Consider the following 15,316-nt stretch of genomic DNA (forward strand, 5'->3'; position numbering starts at 1 on the left):
TCTGAAGCATCACCAATGCAATAAATTATATCCACTGAGATATAAGAGTGGCTTCAAAGATTGGAAAGAAACAGACATTTGCCAGGACTTACAGTTCTGCAGAGGGCTGAGGCCTACCAGCCCTGTCATTTTGACTTGGCACACTTGCGCACTTTTGCACAAGTATTCCTGGAGATCAGCTGCCTAAAGACATTTTTGAGCATATGTATCTTTTCCAATCCACAAATAGAATAGGACCCAAAAGCGATTGTCCTTTAGCCTAAAGATGTGCCACGAGGCAGGAGCAGAAGTTGAACTTACTCCATAGTTGCCCAGATCCAAAGCTGAGGTCTATCCTCTAAGGTAACTGGTAGCATAAGCAGACACATCTGCTGGCGTGTATGGTTGTGTGTGTGTTTAAAAAAAAAAACGCCTTGACTTTTTTGACCCTGAGTATAGTTGCTCCTGAGGGCAAGGTTTAGCTGGCCTCTTGGTCATTTGACTCTGATTGGGAGTTCTTTTAGATGTCCTAGGAATGGGAATATCAGGCTGAACAAATCATGCTAAACCAGAATGTTGTTGGTTGACTTGGGCTTGGTGTGTTGTGTGAACTAGTCAGTGTGGTTTGGAAACCATGGTTGATGGCTCGGCCCAGCATGCGAACCCAGCTGGTATGGTGACTTCTTCAACAAATTATGGTTCAAGAAAACCATGGCTAACTGTGATGGTGAACTTCACCCATACAAGATGAGACGTATCTGATAAATTGAAGGTGTATCTGATAAATTCCCCCTCACAGGAAGATACAAATCTGGTGAGCTGCAAAGAGAAGGAGGGTCTCGGTTACACATGCTGAAGGCAACTTCTCTACTTTTCTGCCTCCGCCTGAGCAACCTCTGCTCTCCATATTGTGAACTGGTGGTGGAAGGATGGGCACTCTTTCAGACACTTTCCCATGTTGTTTTTCACAGGTACAGGCCAAGTTCCGCTACCCGTTCTACTATGAGATGTGTTGGTATGTTCTGGAGAGATACGTGTTCTGTCTAACCCAGCGCTCTCATTTCCGCAAAGAGTATCTACAAGAATCAATGCTAATTGGTAAGTAATTTGCCTGGACTTTAATGTGTTTTTGGAATACCAGGAGGGAGAGATGGAAAGGTGTCCTTGTCTGCAGAATCTTTTTCAAGTAGGGACTGGACTGGAGATCTCCTGTGTGCCAAACAGAACCTCTGTAGATGTCTCCACCCAACTCTGGAGAAGCACTAGTGGTCCTGGCAGATGCATGGATAGTTTTGGTCACCAGCTTGCCCTTGGAAAGAGCTCTAATTCTGCTTTTACTGCCCCCCCAAGAAGCATCCTTCAGCACATGGCACAGCTGCCTCTTGAGTTAGCACATATGGACATGCCCAAGGAGGGAAGGTGATCAGATACTGTTAAGTGTGTAGAAAAACAGCTGGTCAAGGAGAAGGATGGTCCAAGGCATTTATTGCCTGAGGCTAAGATAGCACTGTCTGCCAAAGAGCTGGTGGTTGAATTTGCTTGATTGCTGGTGATGGGAGCATCTTCCATCACCTTTGAAGTAGGAAGTAGGCAGAGCCTTACCTTCCAAGAGAGAGAAATCTGGGTCTAAGGAGGAATAACTGGGGGTAAAGATGCTGCTGATCCAGGGGGTATCTACAGACTTGCAAGATTCTGTTATTATAGCCACTCTCAATAAAAGTGATTTTAGACTTCCTGTGGAATTGATTCCTTGGTCTGGTCTTCCTAGAAGGGCTGACATCAGTCTTGAAAATATGATGATGTTGTACCATCTCCTCCTACTTACAGTTCAGTGAGTTAGGGAGGTGTCTGTCTAAGCCGCTTCTGAATGTTATCTGGTTGTTGTGGACTTAAGATGTGTTTTACTCCTTGTTGCCTTGGCAATGGAAGTTGCGTATCTTCGTCAAGGTCATCTTCCTTGCTCTCTACAGGAGGAGATTATGTTGGGGGAGTTGTATGTCTCTCTAAGAGAACCAGTTTGGTGTCCTGATTAAAGGTGCTGGACTAGAAGCCAGGAGACTGTGAATTCCAGTCCTGCCTTAGGCACAAAGCCAGTTGGGTGACCTTGGGCCAGTCACTTTCTCTCCCAGCCCTAGGAAGAAGAAGACAAGGGCAAACCATTTCCAGAAATGTTGCCAAGAAACGATAACTCAAAGGCACGCACGCAGACAAAAAATATTCATTGCGCTTTTATTTATGATGGTTGGTGCCCTGTTTGGGTTTGTATATTGAAAAGCAGGATAGAAATAACTAGGGTAAATCAGCAAACAAGAATGTTGTGGTCCTTGTCAGAGATCCTGTTGCACTCTGTCTTCTGAAGGGTTTCCATCTGTCTTCTCCCCTCCTCCAGATACGACAAGGAAACGCAGTGTGGATAGCTTCTCATCTGATTCCTGGGGAGACATGGATGATGAATTGTGTGATGCTCGCGCCCAGGAAGAGAAGGACAACAACCCTGAAAAAATCCTCAAGATCTCGGCCGACGTGCCCTCTTCTCCTAACAGCACACATTCGGAAGGAAAAGAGACGGTGGGGAAGAAACCGAAATCTGTAGCTGGACGGTACTTCAAAAGGACTCTGTCCAATGAGTCAGAGGAAAGTATCAAGTCAGCTACAGTGGACTATCCCAAGACCCCCACAGGGTCTCCTGCCACGGAGGTCCCAGCCAAGTGGACTCACTTGACCGAATTTGAACTGCAAGGCTTGAGGGCCCTTGTGGAAAAACTGGAATCCCTTCCGGAGAATAAGAAATGCGTCCCCGAAGGCATTGATGACCCACAAGCTCTGTTGGAAGATATGAAGGTGCATAATGGGCAAACGTTTCCTTCCGTAGACCTGAGATGGGGTTTGTTGGTTGGTGGCTTCACATGTAGCTTAAGCCCAGTCAGTGTTGTTTGTAAATCATGGCTTATGGTTTCATACAGTGTTCTTGTGCCCTTGGCTTGGGAATGATGGTCCCAAGACTCTGGAAGCCACTAAGTTCAGGGACGCTGGTGGAGTGGGTCATGTGAACCCACTGCAAAGGTGATTTGTTCAGATAACAGTGATTACACCATGGTTTAGCTAGTGCTGTGAGCATAGTCATAAGCTTTAACCATGCCCATTCAAGCATTTTGAAGGGTTGTGTTGTGTTGTGTTGAGCGATCTGGGAACAAACTCTATTCATGGTTGTTTTTAACTAGTGGTTTGTGGAGGTGGTGAGAAAGAATAAATGTCCCATTTCTTTCAGGCAGGTTGTCTCACAGATTTATATTTTAACCTATGATTTTTAGGATTTAAACAGAAACTAACAACAGTCGTTAACGTTGGATGTGAAGTACAAATATTTAAATTGTGGTTATGGGTTGGGGACACAAAGGGAAGGGGCGGGGAAATCTTTCACCCAAAAGTTTTAATTTTTTTTTATTATGCATTTTTAAAATCTATATGTGGGAGTCATTTTTTGTTCTATTTCATTTCTTTTCTTGCCTTCTTTTGTATTTCAATATTTTAGCCATTTTTAAAAAAATATATTGTACAGTAATCCACTCAAGGGTTTAAATTTAGCACTCAGGAAATTGCAACCTGGAAGCCCCTCTTACTTTTATTTCAGGAACAAATGAGGGCTTTTCTTTCTGTTCCTCGGGAAAATGCAGGTGTTCCTCTTAGAGGGATTTTCTTATTTAATTTTTAGCATGTGGGGTATCGTTCTGCAGAGCCGATGAAGCAGGGACTCACAAATTCCCTTGCTTTGGAGGCGAGTAGCTTCTGTTGGAAAGGGACCACCTGCTTTGGGGAGAACTTGGCTGAGCCACGAACCATCCGTTGCCTATTTCATTTCCTGTCTCCCATTTTTCCTGAGACTATCCTGCTGATCTTGCATGTAAAAAGGAAATTGACATAATGCCAGTGAAATAACACAGCGCTTTGTCTTGTTCTAACGCTGGTTTGTATGCTGTGGCAACCCAGGATTATTATAATTTTTTGGAAAAGCCACAACGGGTTGTTTTCATGCGATGTCCTCTACCAGAAACCAGAGCGTATGGTGTGACAGGAATCCTTGGGGCTCAGATTCAGACCATAGGCCAAGCCCAAGTCAAGTTAACCACCTTGATTTGTTCACGAGCCAAAATTGGCTTTCTTATGGTTTATTGAGCAAGTCAAAATGGCTGGGTCCACCCACATGCAAATTTATAAGCCACGGTTCATGAAGCCCAGTGACTTTAAATAAAAGTCAAATGGTAGTAGACTGTGTGAACTTAGCCTTTACAAAACCCTGATAGGTAATTTCCTTTTTTTTTGGCTTTGGAAACAGAACATCTTGAAGGAACATGCAGACGATGACCAGAATCTGGCCATTTCTGGGATCCCTGTGGTATCCTGGCCTAAGAAGAATGCAAAGGTAGGACTTGGACTATGATGATTTCCTCCTTGGCAACAGGCCTCAAGCCTTGGGCCAGGGCTGATTTTCATTAGAGGAGCTGTTTCCCCAAAATCTCTTCAAGGCGCCTTTTGAGCAGCTGCGTTCCTTCCACCGTCCTCTTTTCCAGCTTCCTTTGCAGTCCCTGGAGGCACTCGCGTTGCTGGTTGCACAACATTGTTTTCTCCGGGAATTGCTAATTCCGTGGAAACGGTGGAGGGCAGGGAAGACCGTTGTGGTGGCTTTAACTGGGGAGAAATAAAGGCCAGGCAGGCACCCGGTTTGGGGACAACCAAGCCGGGGTGCGAGGTGTGGCCAAGGGGTCACGATGGGGAGCGCCTTGCATCGCCATGCAGGCGGCGGCCATGCCGAGCGTGGGGGGAAAGGGCCGTGCATAATACTCCCCAAGGGGGGAACCCGAGGACGTTTCTTCCAGGCACGGGGCTGCAAAGCTGGACGGGATCCTTGCTAACCCCGGTGCTCCTGCAGCGCCCAGGCTCTGTCGGGGGCGGGTGGAGAAGCAGCAGAGCGTCCCCGGCAAGGCCCCCCGCCCTGCTCAATCAGGAGGGGAGTCTGGCACGCCCCCCCTCCCGGGGGCATCTAGCGGAGACGGGCTGTCTCTCCCCCTCCCCCAAGCGGGCAGCTCTGCCCTTCCTCCTCTCTCGGTTTCCTCCGCCCGGGCAGCCAATGGAGAGACCGTCTTTTGTTCCACTCCGGGTTGGCTTGCCATTGGCAGGGAGGAAGCTCAGCCCCTTCCTGGTTTGGCAGTCATGCATATGGATGACGGCCTGCTCAGCTCTTCCTCCTCCTCCTCCTCCTCCTCCCCCCCCCACTGCTGCTGCTGCTGCTGCTGCTGCTGCTGGGGGTAAGGAGAGGGAGGGAGGCCAGCCGGCCGGCCAGCCAGCCAGCCAGCCAGCCAGCCAGCCGGGTTGCACTGCCTCTCCCAGCCATGTCAGCCTGGCCCACCCGGGGCCCACCATGAGCGATGGCCATGTCCGTCAGCCTGGACGAGGAGGACTATGACTCGGAGCAGGACCAGGTGGGGTCCGGGCGGGCATGGCATGTGCCGGCGCGTGGGCATGCCTGCCTGCCTGCTGCCACGCTGGTGGGTGGGTCCGTCTGGTGTCGCGGGAGGTGCAAAGTTTGCACCGGCGCCTCTTTCCTCTCCTGCGCAGGGTGGCGAGGAGGCCGGGGGGGACCCTCTCCTAGGGGGGGCCGGGACAGGGAGGGGGGAACCTTCCAGAGCCAGCATCCGGCCTTGTCTGCCTTCTTCCCCTTGCTGGGCCGGGGAGCTCGGCCCAGTGGGCAGCTGGAGGACGGGCACGGGTGGGTGTGGAGGTGGCCCTCCGAAGCCAACTTCACAGTTTTTCTTCATTGTTCTGAAAGGAAGAAGTTGCTTTTAGTTTTCTTTGCAGAGGATTCCCAGGGCAGCCGAAAGATTCTGGAGGGGCAGGACGCTGGATCCTGGGGTGCCTGGAGATCAGCGAAACGTGTTCTTTTAGGAGTGAACGGAGGGGTGTGTTTGTGTGTGTGCATGCGTGCATGTGCGTATTGCAGCTTCCTAATGATTTCTCCCTTCCTGGAATGGGAGACTTAATCCTATCAAGATAGCGAATGGATTCTCTTCCACGTTTATAGTAAAAAAAGCATACGCGTGTGGCATCTTGAAGGGTGCTCCGTAATGTAAACTTGCACCGGATCACTTAGGATTCCATTTAGGATTTAGAGGTGAAAATGCAACCCTTTCTTTGCCTTGATTAACTCAGAACTAAAGTGTGATTCTTGAGCTGGGAAGCCGGGCCCCCTTGACGTACCATGGGTTTGCTTCCAGGTATCCAACTGTAATATATTTCTTAGTCCTTGAATTGCAGTGGGACTGGCCATGTCCTACGAGTTAATGTGTTTGCTCTTCTGTAATATTCCTTCCTTTCTTTATCCTGCCTTTTAACGTTTATCAAGGCAACCAGTTGGGTTATTTATACTTTGTCTAACAGGTTTAATATTTTAGCGGGTGGGTTAAAAACACCAAGCAGAATTAAGGTGAATCCCAAAAGGCTTTTAAAAAAGTTGTTATTATTTATTGTTGTTGTTTGAAATTAAGAGCTGCACATTAAGCTGATCTCAATTCTGCAGTAAATTTTGTATCTTGTCAATGATTTTTAATTTTTTAAAAATGGGTCGCTTTGGTGTCTTGACTTGCTCCTTTGGGGAAGAATATAAACCTTGGATCTGGGCCATGTCCTACGAGTTAATGTGTTTACTCCTCTGTAATATTCCTTCTGGGTATTTCTTTATCCTGCCTTTTAACATTTATCAAGGCAACCAGTTGGGTTATTTATACTTTTTGCAAAGTATAAAGCAAAGAATCTTAGCCGAAGATAAAAGTTGCTGCTAAAAAAAATCCCTAAATGGTTAAAAAAAAAAAGAATAATGGTTTGGTTGTTAAAGTGTTGCAGTTCCCTTTCCTCAAACTATGGTTGCTATTTAGACCCCGCCTTCTTAATCATGGCTTAATCATGGCTGAGTTCATGAAAGGGAGCAAAACAGCATTTGTTTTAGCTCTGGTTTGCTGAACAAACACACAGATAAGCCATAAACCACTGTCTATAAAATAATTGGACGGGTTCATGGTAAACCAGGATTTTTAAACTATGGTGTGTTGAACGAGCCACAGGACATAGTTGGCACTTTGTGCTCGGCCTGAGTGGGGGAACTTCGGACATTGCGCTACGCTGAAAGCATGGGAATGACTTGATGGTTTAGCTTGGTGTGTAACCCCAGTGATTGTGTAATATGCAAAAAGGCCAAACTAGGATTGTCCCCAGTTCCACATCACTTTGGCCCCTTGGTTTAACCAGAATTACTTTGCTTCTGTGCCAGGGATGAGCATTAGTTTATAAGGCTTCCTAGAAAGAGGAATGTTCTTTTCATTGACAATTATATGCCAGGTCTTCTCAGCAGGTTCCTGGGAAGTCTCTCCACCTGGCTGATGGGGGTCTTACTCCCTTTAAATGAGCTAAGAGTCCCCGTTGGGATCTGAATGGCTGTTTTTGGCCAACTGTGCAGTCACATCTGGACAGGCCTTGATGTGTTTGACTTCGCCAAGTCATGGCCAAGGATCCTCAACTGGTTGGCAGGGAGACTGGGAACTGAAGTTTGAACATTTCTGGAGAATAGCAGGTTCACTTCCCCCTTGGCCAGCTTGTCCTCACTGGGTGCCTCAGATGGTCATCTTTTTACTCATGTATTCCAGGGGGGTTTCAAGCTTTTTCAGGCCATGGAACCTGTTAGTTAAAAAAAAAAAATCCCCATCCCCAAAGCCTTGAACAAGAGGCAAAACTCTAGTGATAGAAAGTTGGCTGGGTTCAAGCAAACTTCTGCAGAACCTTAGGTATAAACCTTGCTCTCTTCAACCTCACACAGCGGCGGTTAGGGAAATACACATGTGGGTCTTTTAAAATGGAGGGCAAATTAAACGTGCAATAAATAAATGCATGTTAATCTCTGAGAAATGGAAGAGGTTTGGAAAATGTTTTGGAGTTGGCATTTCTGTGTGCCTGTTTTATACTGAGGGCGGTGGAAATATCTCACACGGCTTGAACAAAAAGACCAGCGCTTGGCCATGGATAATTTCTTACCACCAGTTTTCTGCAGCTAATCCATAGATGGAATCCCCAGGCAACTCTTCCCAGTTTATTTACTTATTTATTTATTTTATTTATTTATTCAATTTGATGACGCCCAACTCCAAACAATTCTGGGTGACTTACAATACACCAAACAATATAAAAAGAATGGAAACAGCAAAAAGCAAAACCAAACTTCGGTTGTAGAAAGGATTATAGAAAGGCCTCATTCCCGATCTTCTAAAAATCACATAAGTATTTACAGGAATTGAAGTCTGCTGATGTGCCTTGCATCTCGTGGAGTTCTACCTCCACGAGTTGGCATCAGCAAAAACTTATTCCAAAAGGAACACAATAAATTAAATATAGGAATTGCATTTTTTACTCAAGTTTCTTGGTTTGTTAGCTTTCGGTTTGGAAGTTAGCGATGCATTCCCCCATTGTATTAAACTACGCTTTGCCTAATTCTCACATATTTGGAATACTATTTAATGTATTTATTGATTGTTTTTAACCTGGTTGTACTCAGCCCAGAGTTGCTTGGAAAAAGTGAGATGGGCGGCTAATAAATTGTGAAAATAAAATAAAATAAAATAAAATAAAATAAATAATATTGAATAAACCGCAGTGGCTGAGTTCACACTTATTGCAAAACATAAACTGTGACCACCCACAGCCAACTGTGGATGACTTAGCATAAGGTGTGAATGCAGCCTGTCTCGGCTAATGTGAAGGGACATTTCTAGCACTGGCACATGGACTCCGTTGGAAAGATGGTCGGCCATCTTTCTCCCTCTTCATGACAGCCATATTGTGGCATGTTTTTATCCTTCCATCATGTATTCATACTTTTCAAACTGCCTCTCTACGAACTCAGCAATTCTTGACGGCTACTCGGCCCACCTCTTATTTGGGGCCGGAGCTGGGTCCGTGTGGCTGAGTTTGTACAATGGCGAAGCCAAAGAGCTGTGTTACTGGGCGGCCTCTGTTGCCCGCAGCCTTTTAATCACATTTTGTGGTTTACCGTATCATCCCAACTCAGAAAAGCTGCCAGTTTGGGTTTCCAGAAACAGGAACTTGTACCCAAAGGTTATCACAAGTCGTAACGTCTGCTTTGTCCCTACAAGGCTTCCTCCAAGGGGATCAGCCAGACCCGGAGCAAGTTCTTAAGGACCGGCTTCATAACCATGACTACGATGCATGGAAGGTAGCGACCATTTAAGACTTTAACTGTGGCATTCTGCCACCTGTCTTCCCCAGAACCGGACCGTTGGACGGCCCAAGGGGAAATTGGGTCCCTCCTCGGCTGTGAAGCTTGCAACGAATCGGACGACTGCAGGTGCACGCCGGAGGAGGACGCGATGTCGCAAGTGCGAGGCCTGCTTGAGGACGGAGTGCGGCGAATGTCATTTCTGCAAGGACATGAAGAAATTTGGTGGGCCTGGCCGGATGAAGCAGTCGTGCATCATGAGGCAGTGCATTGCGGTAAGCCCCGTGCCTCCTCGCCTGGGTTGGAAATAAGAATCGCCTCTAGGCGACCAGGCCAGAGACGTAGCTGCAAAAAATGGACCTCTTCGGCCCCATCGTGGCAGGGGAAGCCATGCTTGGAAAGGGAATCCTTCACTAAACTCGCAGTGCCGTTGAATGAGAGGACTTGCATATAAGACGACCAAATGTGCAGCTGTTTAGCCTTATTCTCGGATACTTGCTGGTTTGGCGGATAAATTCGGCAGCTGCTTTGTCCTTCTGCATGCTGAACGCAAGCCCGTAAGGCTCGAATGGGGGAAAAGCCGTTAAAGCCGTATCCCAAAGGCCCCACGCACCAAGGCAACCTCCCTTGCAGTCCCCATTCGTTCCAGTGGCGTTTGCCCAACAAAAAAGTTCTCCATAGTTCCTGTCTGAGGTTACGAGATCACCCACTAAAACAGTGTTTCTCAACCTCGGCAGCTTTAAGACGCGTGGACTTCAACTCCCAGAATTCCCCAGCCAGCATGGCTGGCTGGGGAATTCTGGGAGTTGAAGTCCACGCGTCTTAAAGCTGCCGAGGTTGAGAAACACTGCCCTAACGTAACAAAATTAGGCTGAATCCCCCAGGTTTGCACTCTTTTAAAAATAAATATTTAATAAATAAATAAATAAACAAGCACGCCAAACAGAGGTCCTTGTACAGCTACGACTCTCACCAGCGCGGCGTTAATCCGATGTCGCCTGGTTTGCCTCGGATACGGAGTCTAAAAATGGGCTTTTTCCTAAACCAGTTTGCTGATGTCTTAGGACGGCCGACGCTTCCCAAGGCTTTTTCGGCCGGAGTGGTTTGCCCCTCTCTTTCTCCCCGTCCTAGTCATCTTTTCCCCCCCCGTCCCCGGGAAGGGGGCCCGCGGAGCGTCCCTCTGCATTCCCCCAGCCGCCAAGGGTGAGAAACACTGTTTTAGGGGGTGATCCCGTAAGCTCAGGCAGGGACTACGGGGAATTTATTTCAGCAAAAGCAACAAGGGACAGAGGCTGGACCGTAGAAGAACGAGCTGCGTGAGACGAGTGGTGGGGCGGGGGGGCTTGTCTGGGCCAACAGGGCTTCCTGTGGTCTGCTGGTCTCCTGATCCTCCTCGTCTTCATGCCTTTGTAGCCCGTGCTGCCCCACACGGCTGTGTGCTTGGTGTGTGGCGAAGCAGGGAAAGAAGACACGGTGGAGGAGGAGGAAGGCAAGTTTAATCTCATGCTCATGGAGTGCTCCATCTGCAATGAAATCATCCACCCGGGCTGCCTTAAGGTGAGGGCCAAACGCTTCCATGACATACACGTAGCAGGTCTAGTCGCGGGCGAGACGAGAGAGCCAGTTTGGGGTCGTGCTGGAGGCCCCGGGCTCGAAAGCGGGAGACGGCGAGTTCCAGCCCCGCCTTAGGCCTGAAAGCCGGCTGGGGGACTTGAGGCCAGCCCCTCTCTCTCAACCCAGCCCACCTCGCAGGGTGGTGGTTGTGGGGAAAACAGGAGGAGGAAGGGGGACGAGGCACGTCCGCCGCCTTAAAAATAATAATGGGATAAACTAAAAAAAAAAAAAGTTATGCAGCCCCGTCTGGGCAACTGGAGGCGCTCCCAAACCTTCTGGTTATTTTTTCCTTCCCCCTGCCTGTCTCCCTTAGGTGCGGGAATCGGACGGCGTGGTGAACGAGGAGCTGCCGAACTGTTGGGAGTGCCCTAAGTGCAACCATGCTGGGAAAACTGGGAAAGTGAGTTTTATTGGAATGATTTGCTTGCCTGGAAAAGGAAACAAACGTCTTTTTGGGTGTTTTTCCTGCTGAGTCTTTGCGGGCCCCAAAGATGGCTTCTTACCTATATGCAGTTGCGCGGGCGGGAGGGCTCCCCACACAGATCTCTAACCAAACGGCCCTGGCGCCAGTGGTGTTCCTCTGAAATTAAATTAGGAAATCATTTTTTTTTTAATTAAGCAGGGTTAACATCTTGTCTCAAGAGATCTTGGGACTTCCACTTGAAGTCTGACAAAGAGATTCCGAGGGAAGGGCCAGCGTCTTTTGAGACTCATCTCCAGGGATCTCAAACCTATTTTTGTTCTATTTTGCCTGCCCCAAAGCTCAGCTGAGCAACGTCATGGATCAGCAGTGATCGCTGCATTGCTGGTGGACCTTCAAGGTTCCCTCCTGTAATGTATGAATAGGCCCTCCCGACCCAATTTGGGGAGGAACAGAGTTGGGATGTCTGGAGCCCTTTGCTGTGAAAAAGGCATAAGATATAAAGTTTGGTTGTGTGTTTTGTCTCTTTCTGGCGTACAAGCAAAAGCGGGGACCTGGGTTCAAATATGCATCTAACCTCCCAGGCTCTTTGCTAAAAGAGCAGAAGATCAACCGAGAGAACAAGGAAATCCTCCCGGAGATCGCCAAGCGGAAAGTCGAGTGCGAGGAATCCCCCCGCAAGAAATCCGACGAGCGTCCGCCCAAGCCCCCCCTGGATCCTCTTTTGAGGAGGAAGTCAGAAGAAGCCCACCTGCGCCGGAAGCGGAAATTTGAAAAACCCCAAGAGCCTGCGATGAGGAAGCGGGTAAGGCCAGGGAATCTTCTGCCTTCGGCCCTTGGTTCCGGATGCAGGAGAAGGCTCCTCTTTAGGGGAGGTGTAGAAGGCAAAAGGAGCGGGGGGAATGAGGAGCTGGGGCCCCAGGTGAAAAACGACCCCTCTCCTGTCCTTGCCTATAAGCCATCATAGGGCACTTTCCTCCAACCTGGTCGCATCCAGATGTGCAGAGATTACAAATCCCCAAATTCCGAGCCACCGATTCTGGAAGGTGCCAGGTTGAAGAAGGTCTGAAACGGATGTTCCTTAACCACACAGCCACCTATAGCAGCGTTTCTCAGCCTCCGCAACTTTGAGACGGGTGGACTTCAACTCCCAGAATTCCCCAGCCAGCATGAGGAATTCTGGGAGTTGAAGTCCACCCATCTTAAAGTTGCGGAGGTTGAGAAACACTGATCTGTAGGCTTCAAAGATGAAGTCTTTTTTTGTGGCCCAGATGGTGGTGTTGAGATGAAACAGCATGGTTTCCACCAGCTTTCAGCAGAAAACATCCTGAGTTATTGCCCATTCTGTTTTCCGTCTCAGCCACCAGGTGGTGCTTAAGGTCCTTCTGTTCTCTTCCTTTTCCTTTTATGTAGCCATTTACCCCTCAAAACGTTTGGGTTCCACCCAGGGCATGCAAGTAGGACTAGCCGAGATGCATGATGCCAGCTGGCAGACGTTCTTTACCAGAACAGCTACGGTGGGAAATGGTGCTCTTACACTGGATCGGGGGAACTACAGCTCCCAACATCCCTCAGTGTCTGGGGCTAGGGCTGCTGGGAGCTGTAGTTCATCAACTTGGCTGGATTGCAGGTTCCTCTGAAGAACTCTGCCCATATTGCTGCCTCCTTTGTAAGCCGTTTCCAGTCCCTGTGACTCTTTCATTCTACCCTCTTAATGGCTTATCTATTACCGTCTATCCAAAGCTGGACTAATCTATAGAATATGTAAATATAATAAATATAAATAAATAAATAAGCTGCCAGAAATTGCAAGGTGGGGAGCCTATCATTCCAAAGGATCAGAGCCTCCATTTTCTGGACATAAGGCGCGTGTAGAATAGCACAGAGAGGGGCATAATTAAAAAATAAAACTTGCCTGATGTTAGCAGGTGATCGTTTCAGACAAACTGTCCTGCTGTTTTTATGTGCTGATGGGGTTGGGTCCCCATCGTGCTGCACCCTGGGAAACCCCTTGAACTGGGACTCGGCTCACCCGGCGGTGAAGGCCGGGATCCCTCGGCAGCCACCTTCCTGGTGTGGGCTCTGTGGGACCCACGGCTGCTCCTGGAATGATTTCCTAGCATGTTATTTGCACGGGTTGTCCTTTTCTTTTAAAGGCGTCTGTGCTACAGATGTCCCAGGGCGGGTGGTGTCCAGGGTCTGGCAGGGGATGATGGGGATTGCGGTCCAACATGCTGGGACACCATCGGGTGGGGGAAGAGTGACCTCCAATAGGTAAAATTATTTTTTCCCTCTTCCTTCCCTCTCTGACTGTAGCTAAAACTGGGCAAAGAAGAGAAGCTGTTCAGGAAAAAGGTACTTGGTTCATTTGTGTGGATTTCTCCCGCCCCCGAACTTCCCCAGGGATGTGTCACTATAATATTGGGCTGGTGCAACACGCTAAGCCATTGTGTGTCTTTTGTGGTCTGGAGTGACAAGCAGACCCAGCCGTGGTGGTTTGTGCACCATGGTTTATGGCTTAATGGATCGAGCGATGCCAGCCCATTGTGCTTCATTTGGCGTTCATGGTTGAGCAAGCCATGGTTTAGCACAGCGCTGTTCAAACTTGGCAACTTGAAGATGGGTGGACTTCAGCTCCCAGAATTCCCCAGCCAGCGTGCTGGCTGGGGAATTCTGGGAGTTGAAGTCCACGCATGCTGGCTGGGGAATTCTGGAAGCTGAAGTCCATGCACGCTGGCTGGGGAATTCTGGGAGTTGAAGTCCACCCATCTTCAAGTTGCCAAGTTGGAAAAGCACTGGTTCAGCTCAGTCATGGGTCGATTCTGCTTCCCCTTTGATATTGAGGCCCGCTTCCCCTTTCTAGAGGCGGTCCTGGAAGACTCCCGATGACCGGGCGGCCACCCTCAAGCCTCTGCGGCGCTTCAAGCAAGAGCCTGGGGAGGACTTTCCGGAGGAGCCTCCGAAAAGCAAGGAGAGTGACCAGTCGCGTTCAAGCTCGCCCACTGCAGGGCCCAGCTCTGAAGGGGCCGAGTCTCGGGAGAAGAAGAAGTTCAAGATCCGGCGGAAAGCTCGTCTCCCCAACAAGGAGCTGAGCAAGGAGCTGAGCAAGGAGCTGAACCAGGAGATCCAGAAGACCGAGAACAGCCTGGCCAACGAGAACCACCAGCCCATCAAGTCGGAGCCGGAGAGTGAAAACGAGGAACCCAAGCGCATGCTGGTCCCCGAGCGGCCTCACCAGATCAGCAAAGGCTTGAACGGGACGCCTCGGGAGCTCCGGCATCAGCTCCTGTCAAGCCTTCGCAGCAGCGCCCCCCGGGCCATCACCCGGCCCCCCCCTTCCCTCTCGCCCCCCAAGTGCATCCAGATGGAGCGGCACGTCGTCCGGCCGCCCCCCATCAGCCCCCCGCCAGACTCGCTGCTGCTGGACGACGGAGCGGCCCACGTGATGCAGAGGGAGGTCTGGATGGCCGTCTTTGGCTGCCTCAGCCCCAGAGAACTCTGCATCTGCATGAGGGTGTGCCGGACCTGGAACAGATGGTAAGGACGCGGGGGGATCGGGGCCTTCCCCCCGAGGAACCGGGGGCAGGATTGCGGTGGTCGCGACCCTGAGCAGGGACAAGGGAGGCGAGAATTCAGCGGTGCCTGGAAAACCTGGCTGGGAAACTTCTGTACTGCTTGTCTTCCTTCAAAAGGGGTTGAGATGTGCTCCTTCTCGGAATAAATAAAATAAATTCTATCATGTACGTGGAGTGAGCGAGAAACAGGATCAATGCCGAGCTTGTCTCAGGCCTCATGTCTTCCTCTTATGCTCCGTGAAATTGAGTGGCTGAGCGTGCACGCTGGGCCACGCCGTCCTATTATTTATTTTGAAGCTGCATCTTTGAATCCAGCCATATTGGGCGTTATAAGCCCTGACTGATGGCTTAGCCTTAGGGGTGAACTCTGCCAACGTGGCTTAGCCAACCATGGTTAGATTAGAACAAGCCACCAACTACTAAAATACGGAGCAGGGGGCCGAGTTAAGCCCT

General features: G+C 49.3%; 1 protein-coding gene across 9 annotated transcripts in view; it reads left to right on the forward strand.

Moving 5' to 3' along the window:
* The window catches only part of KDM2B (lysine demethylase 2B), a 39,902-nt gene that overhangs the window by 19,965 nt on the left and 4,621 nt on the right, over positions 1 to 15,316 (forward strand). For 6 of the 9 annotated variants that reach the window (XM_088135193.1, XM_088135191.1, XM_088135196.1 and 3 more), the window contains 9 exons: positions 951 to 1,077; positions 2,369 to 2,820; positions 4,313 to 4,399; positions 9,304 to 9,528; positions 10,667 to 10,810; positions 11,181 to 11,267; positions 11,821 to 12,093; positions 13,605 to 13,643; positions 14,152 to 14,825. In XM_088135193.1, coding sequence (XP_087991319.1) covers positions 951 to 1,077; positions 2,369 to 2,820; positions 4,313 to 4,399; positions 9,304 to 9,528; positions 10,667 to 10,810; positions 11,181 to 11,267; positions 11,821 to 12,093; positions 13,605 to 13,643; positions 14,152 to 14,825 — 2,108 coding nt within the window. Of the gene's footprint in view, positions 1 to 950; positions 1,078 to 2,368; positions 2,821 to 4,312; positions 4,400 to 4,459; positions 5,457 to 9,303; positions 9,529 to 10,666; positions 10,811 to 11,180; positions 11,268 to 11,820; positions 12,094 to 13,604; positions 13,644 to 14,151; positions 14,826 to 15,316 lie in introns of those variants that run through there. The other 3 variants (XM_088135192.1, XM_088135195.1, XM_088135198.1) reach the window with 2 other exon arrangements.

The sequence above is a fragment of the Python bivittatus genome, unplaced genomic scaffold (assembly GCF_059951505.1).
Source record: "Python bivittatus isolate LINGU-HERP-01145 unplaced genomic scaffold, Pbiv_v1 ctg000100_np1212, whole genome shotgun sequence".
Classification (NCBI taxonomy): Eukaryota; Metazoa; Chordata; class Lepidosauria; order Squamata; family Pythonidae; genus Python; species Python bivittatus.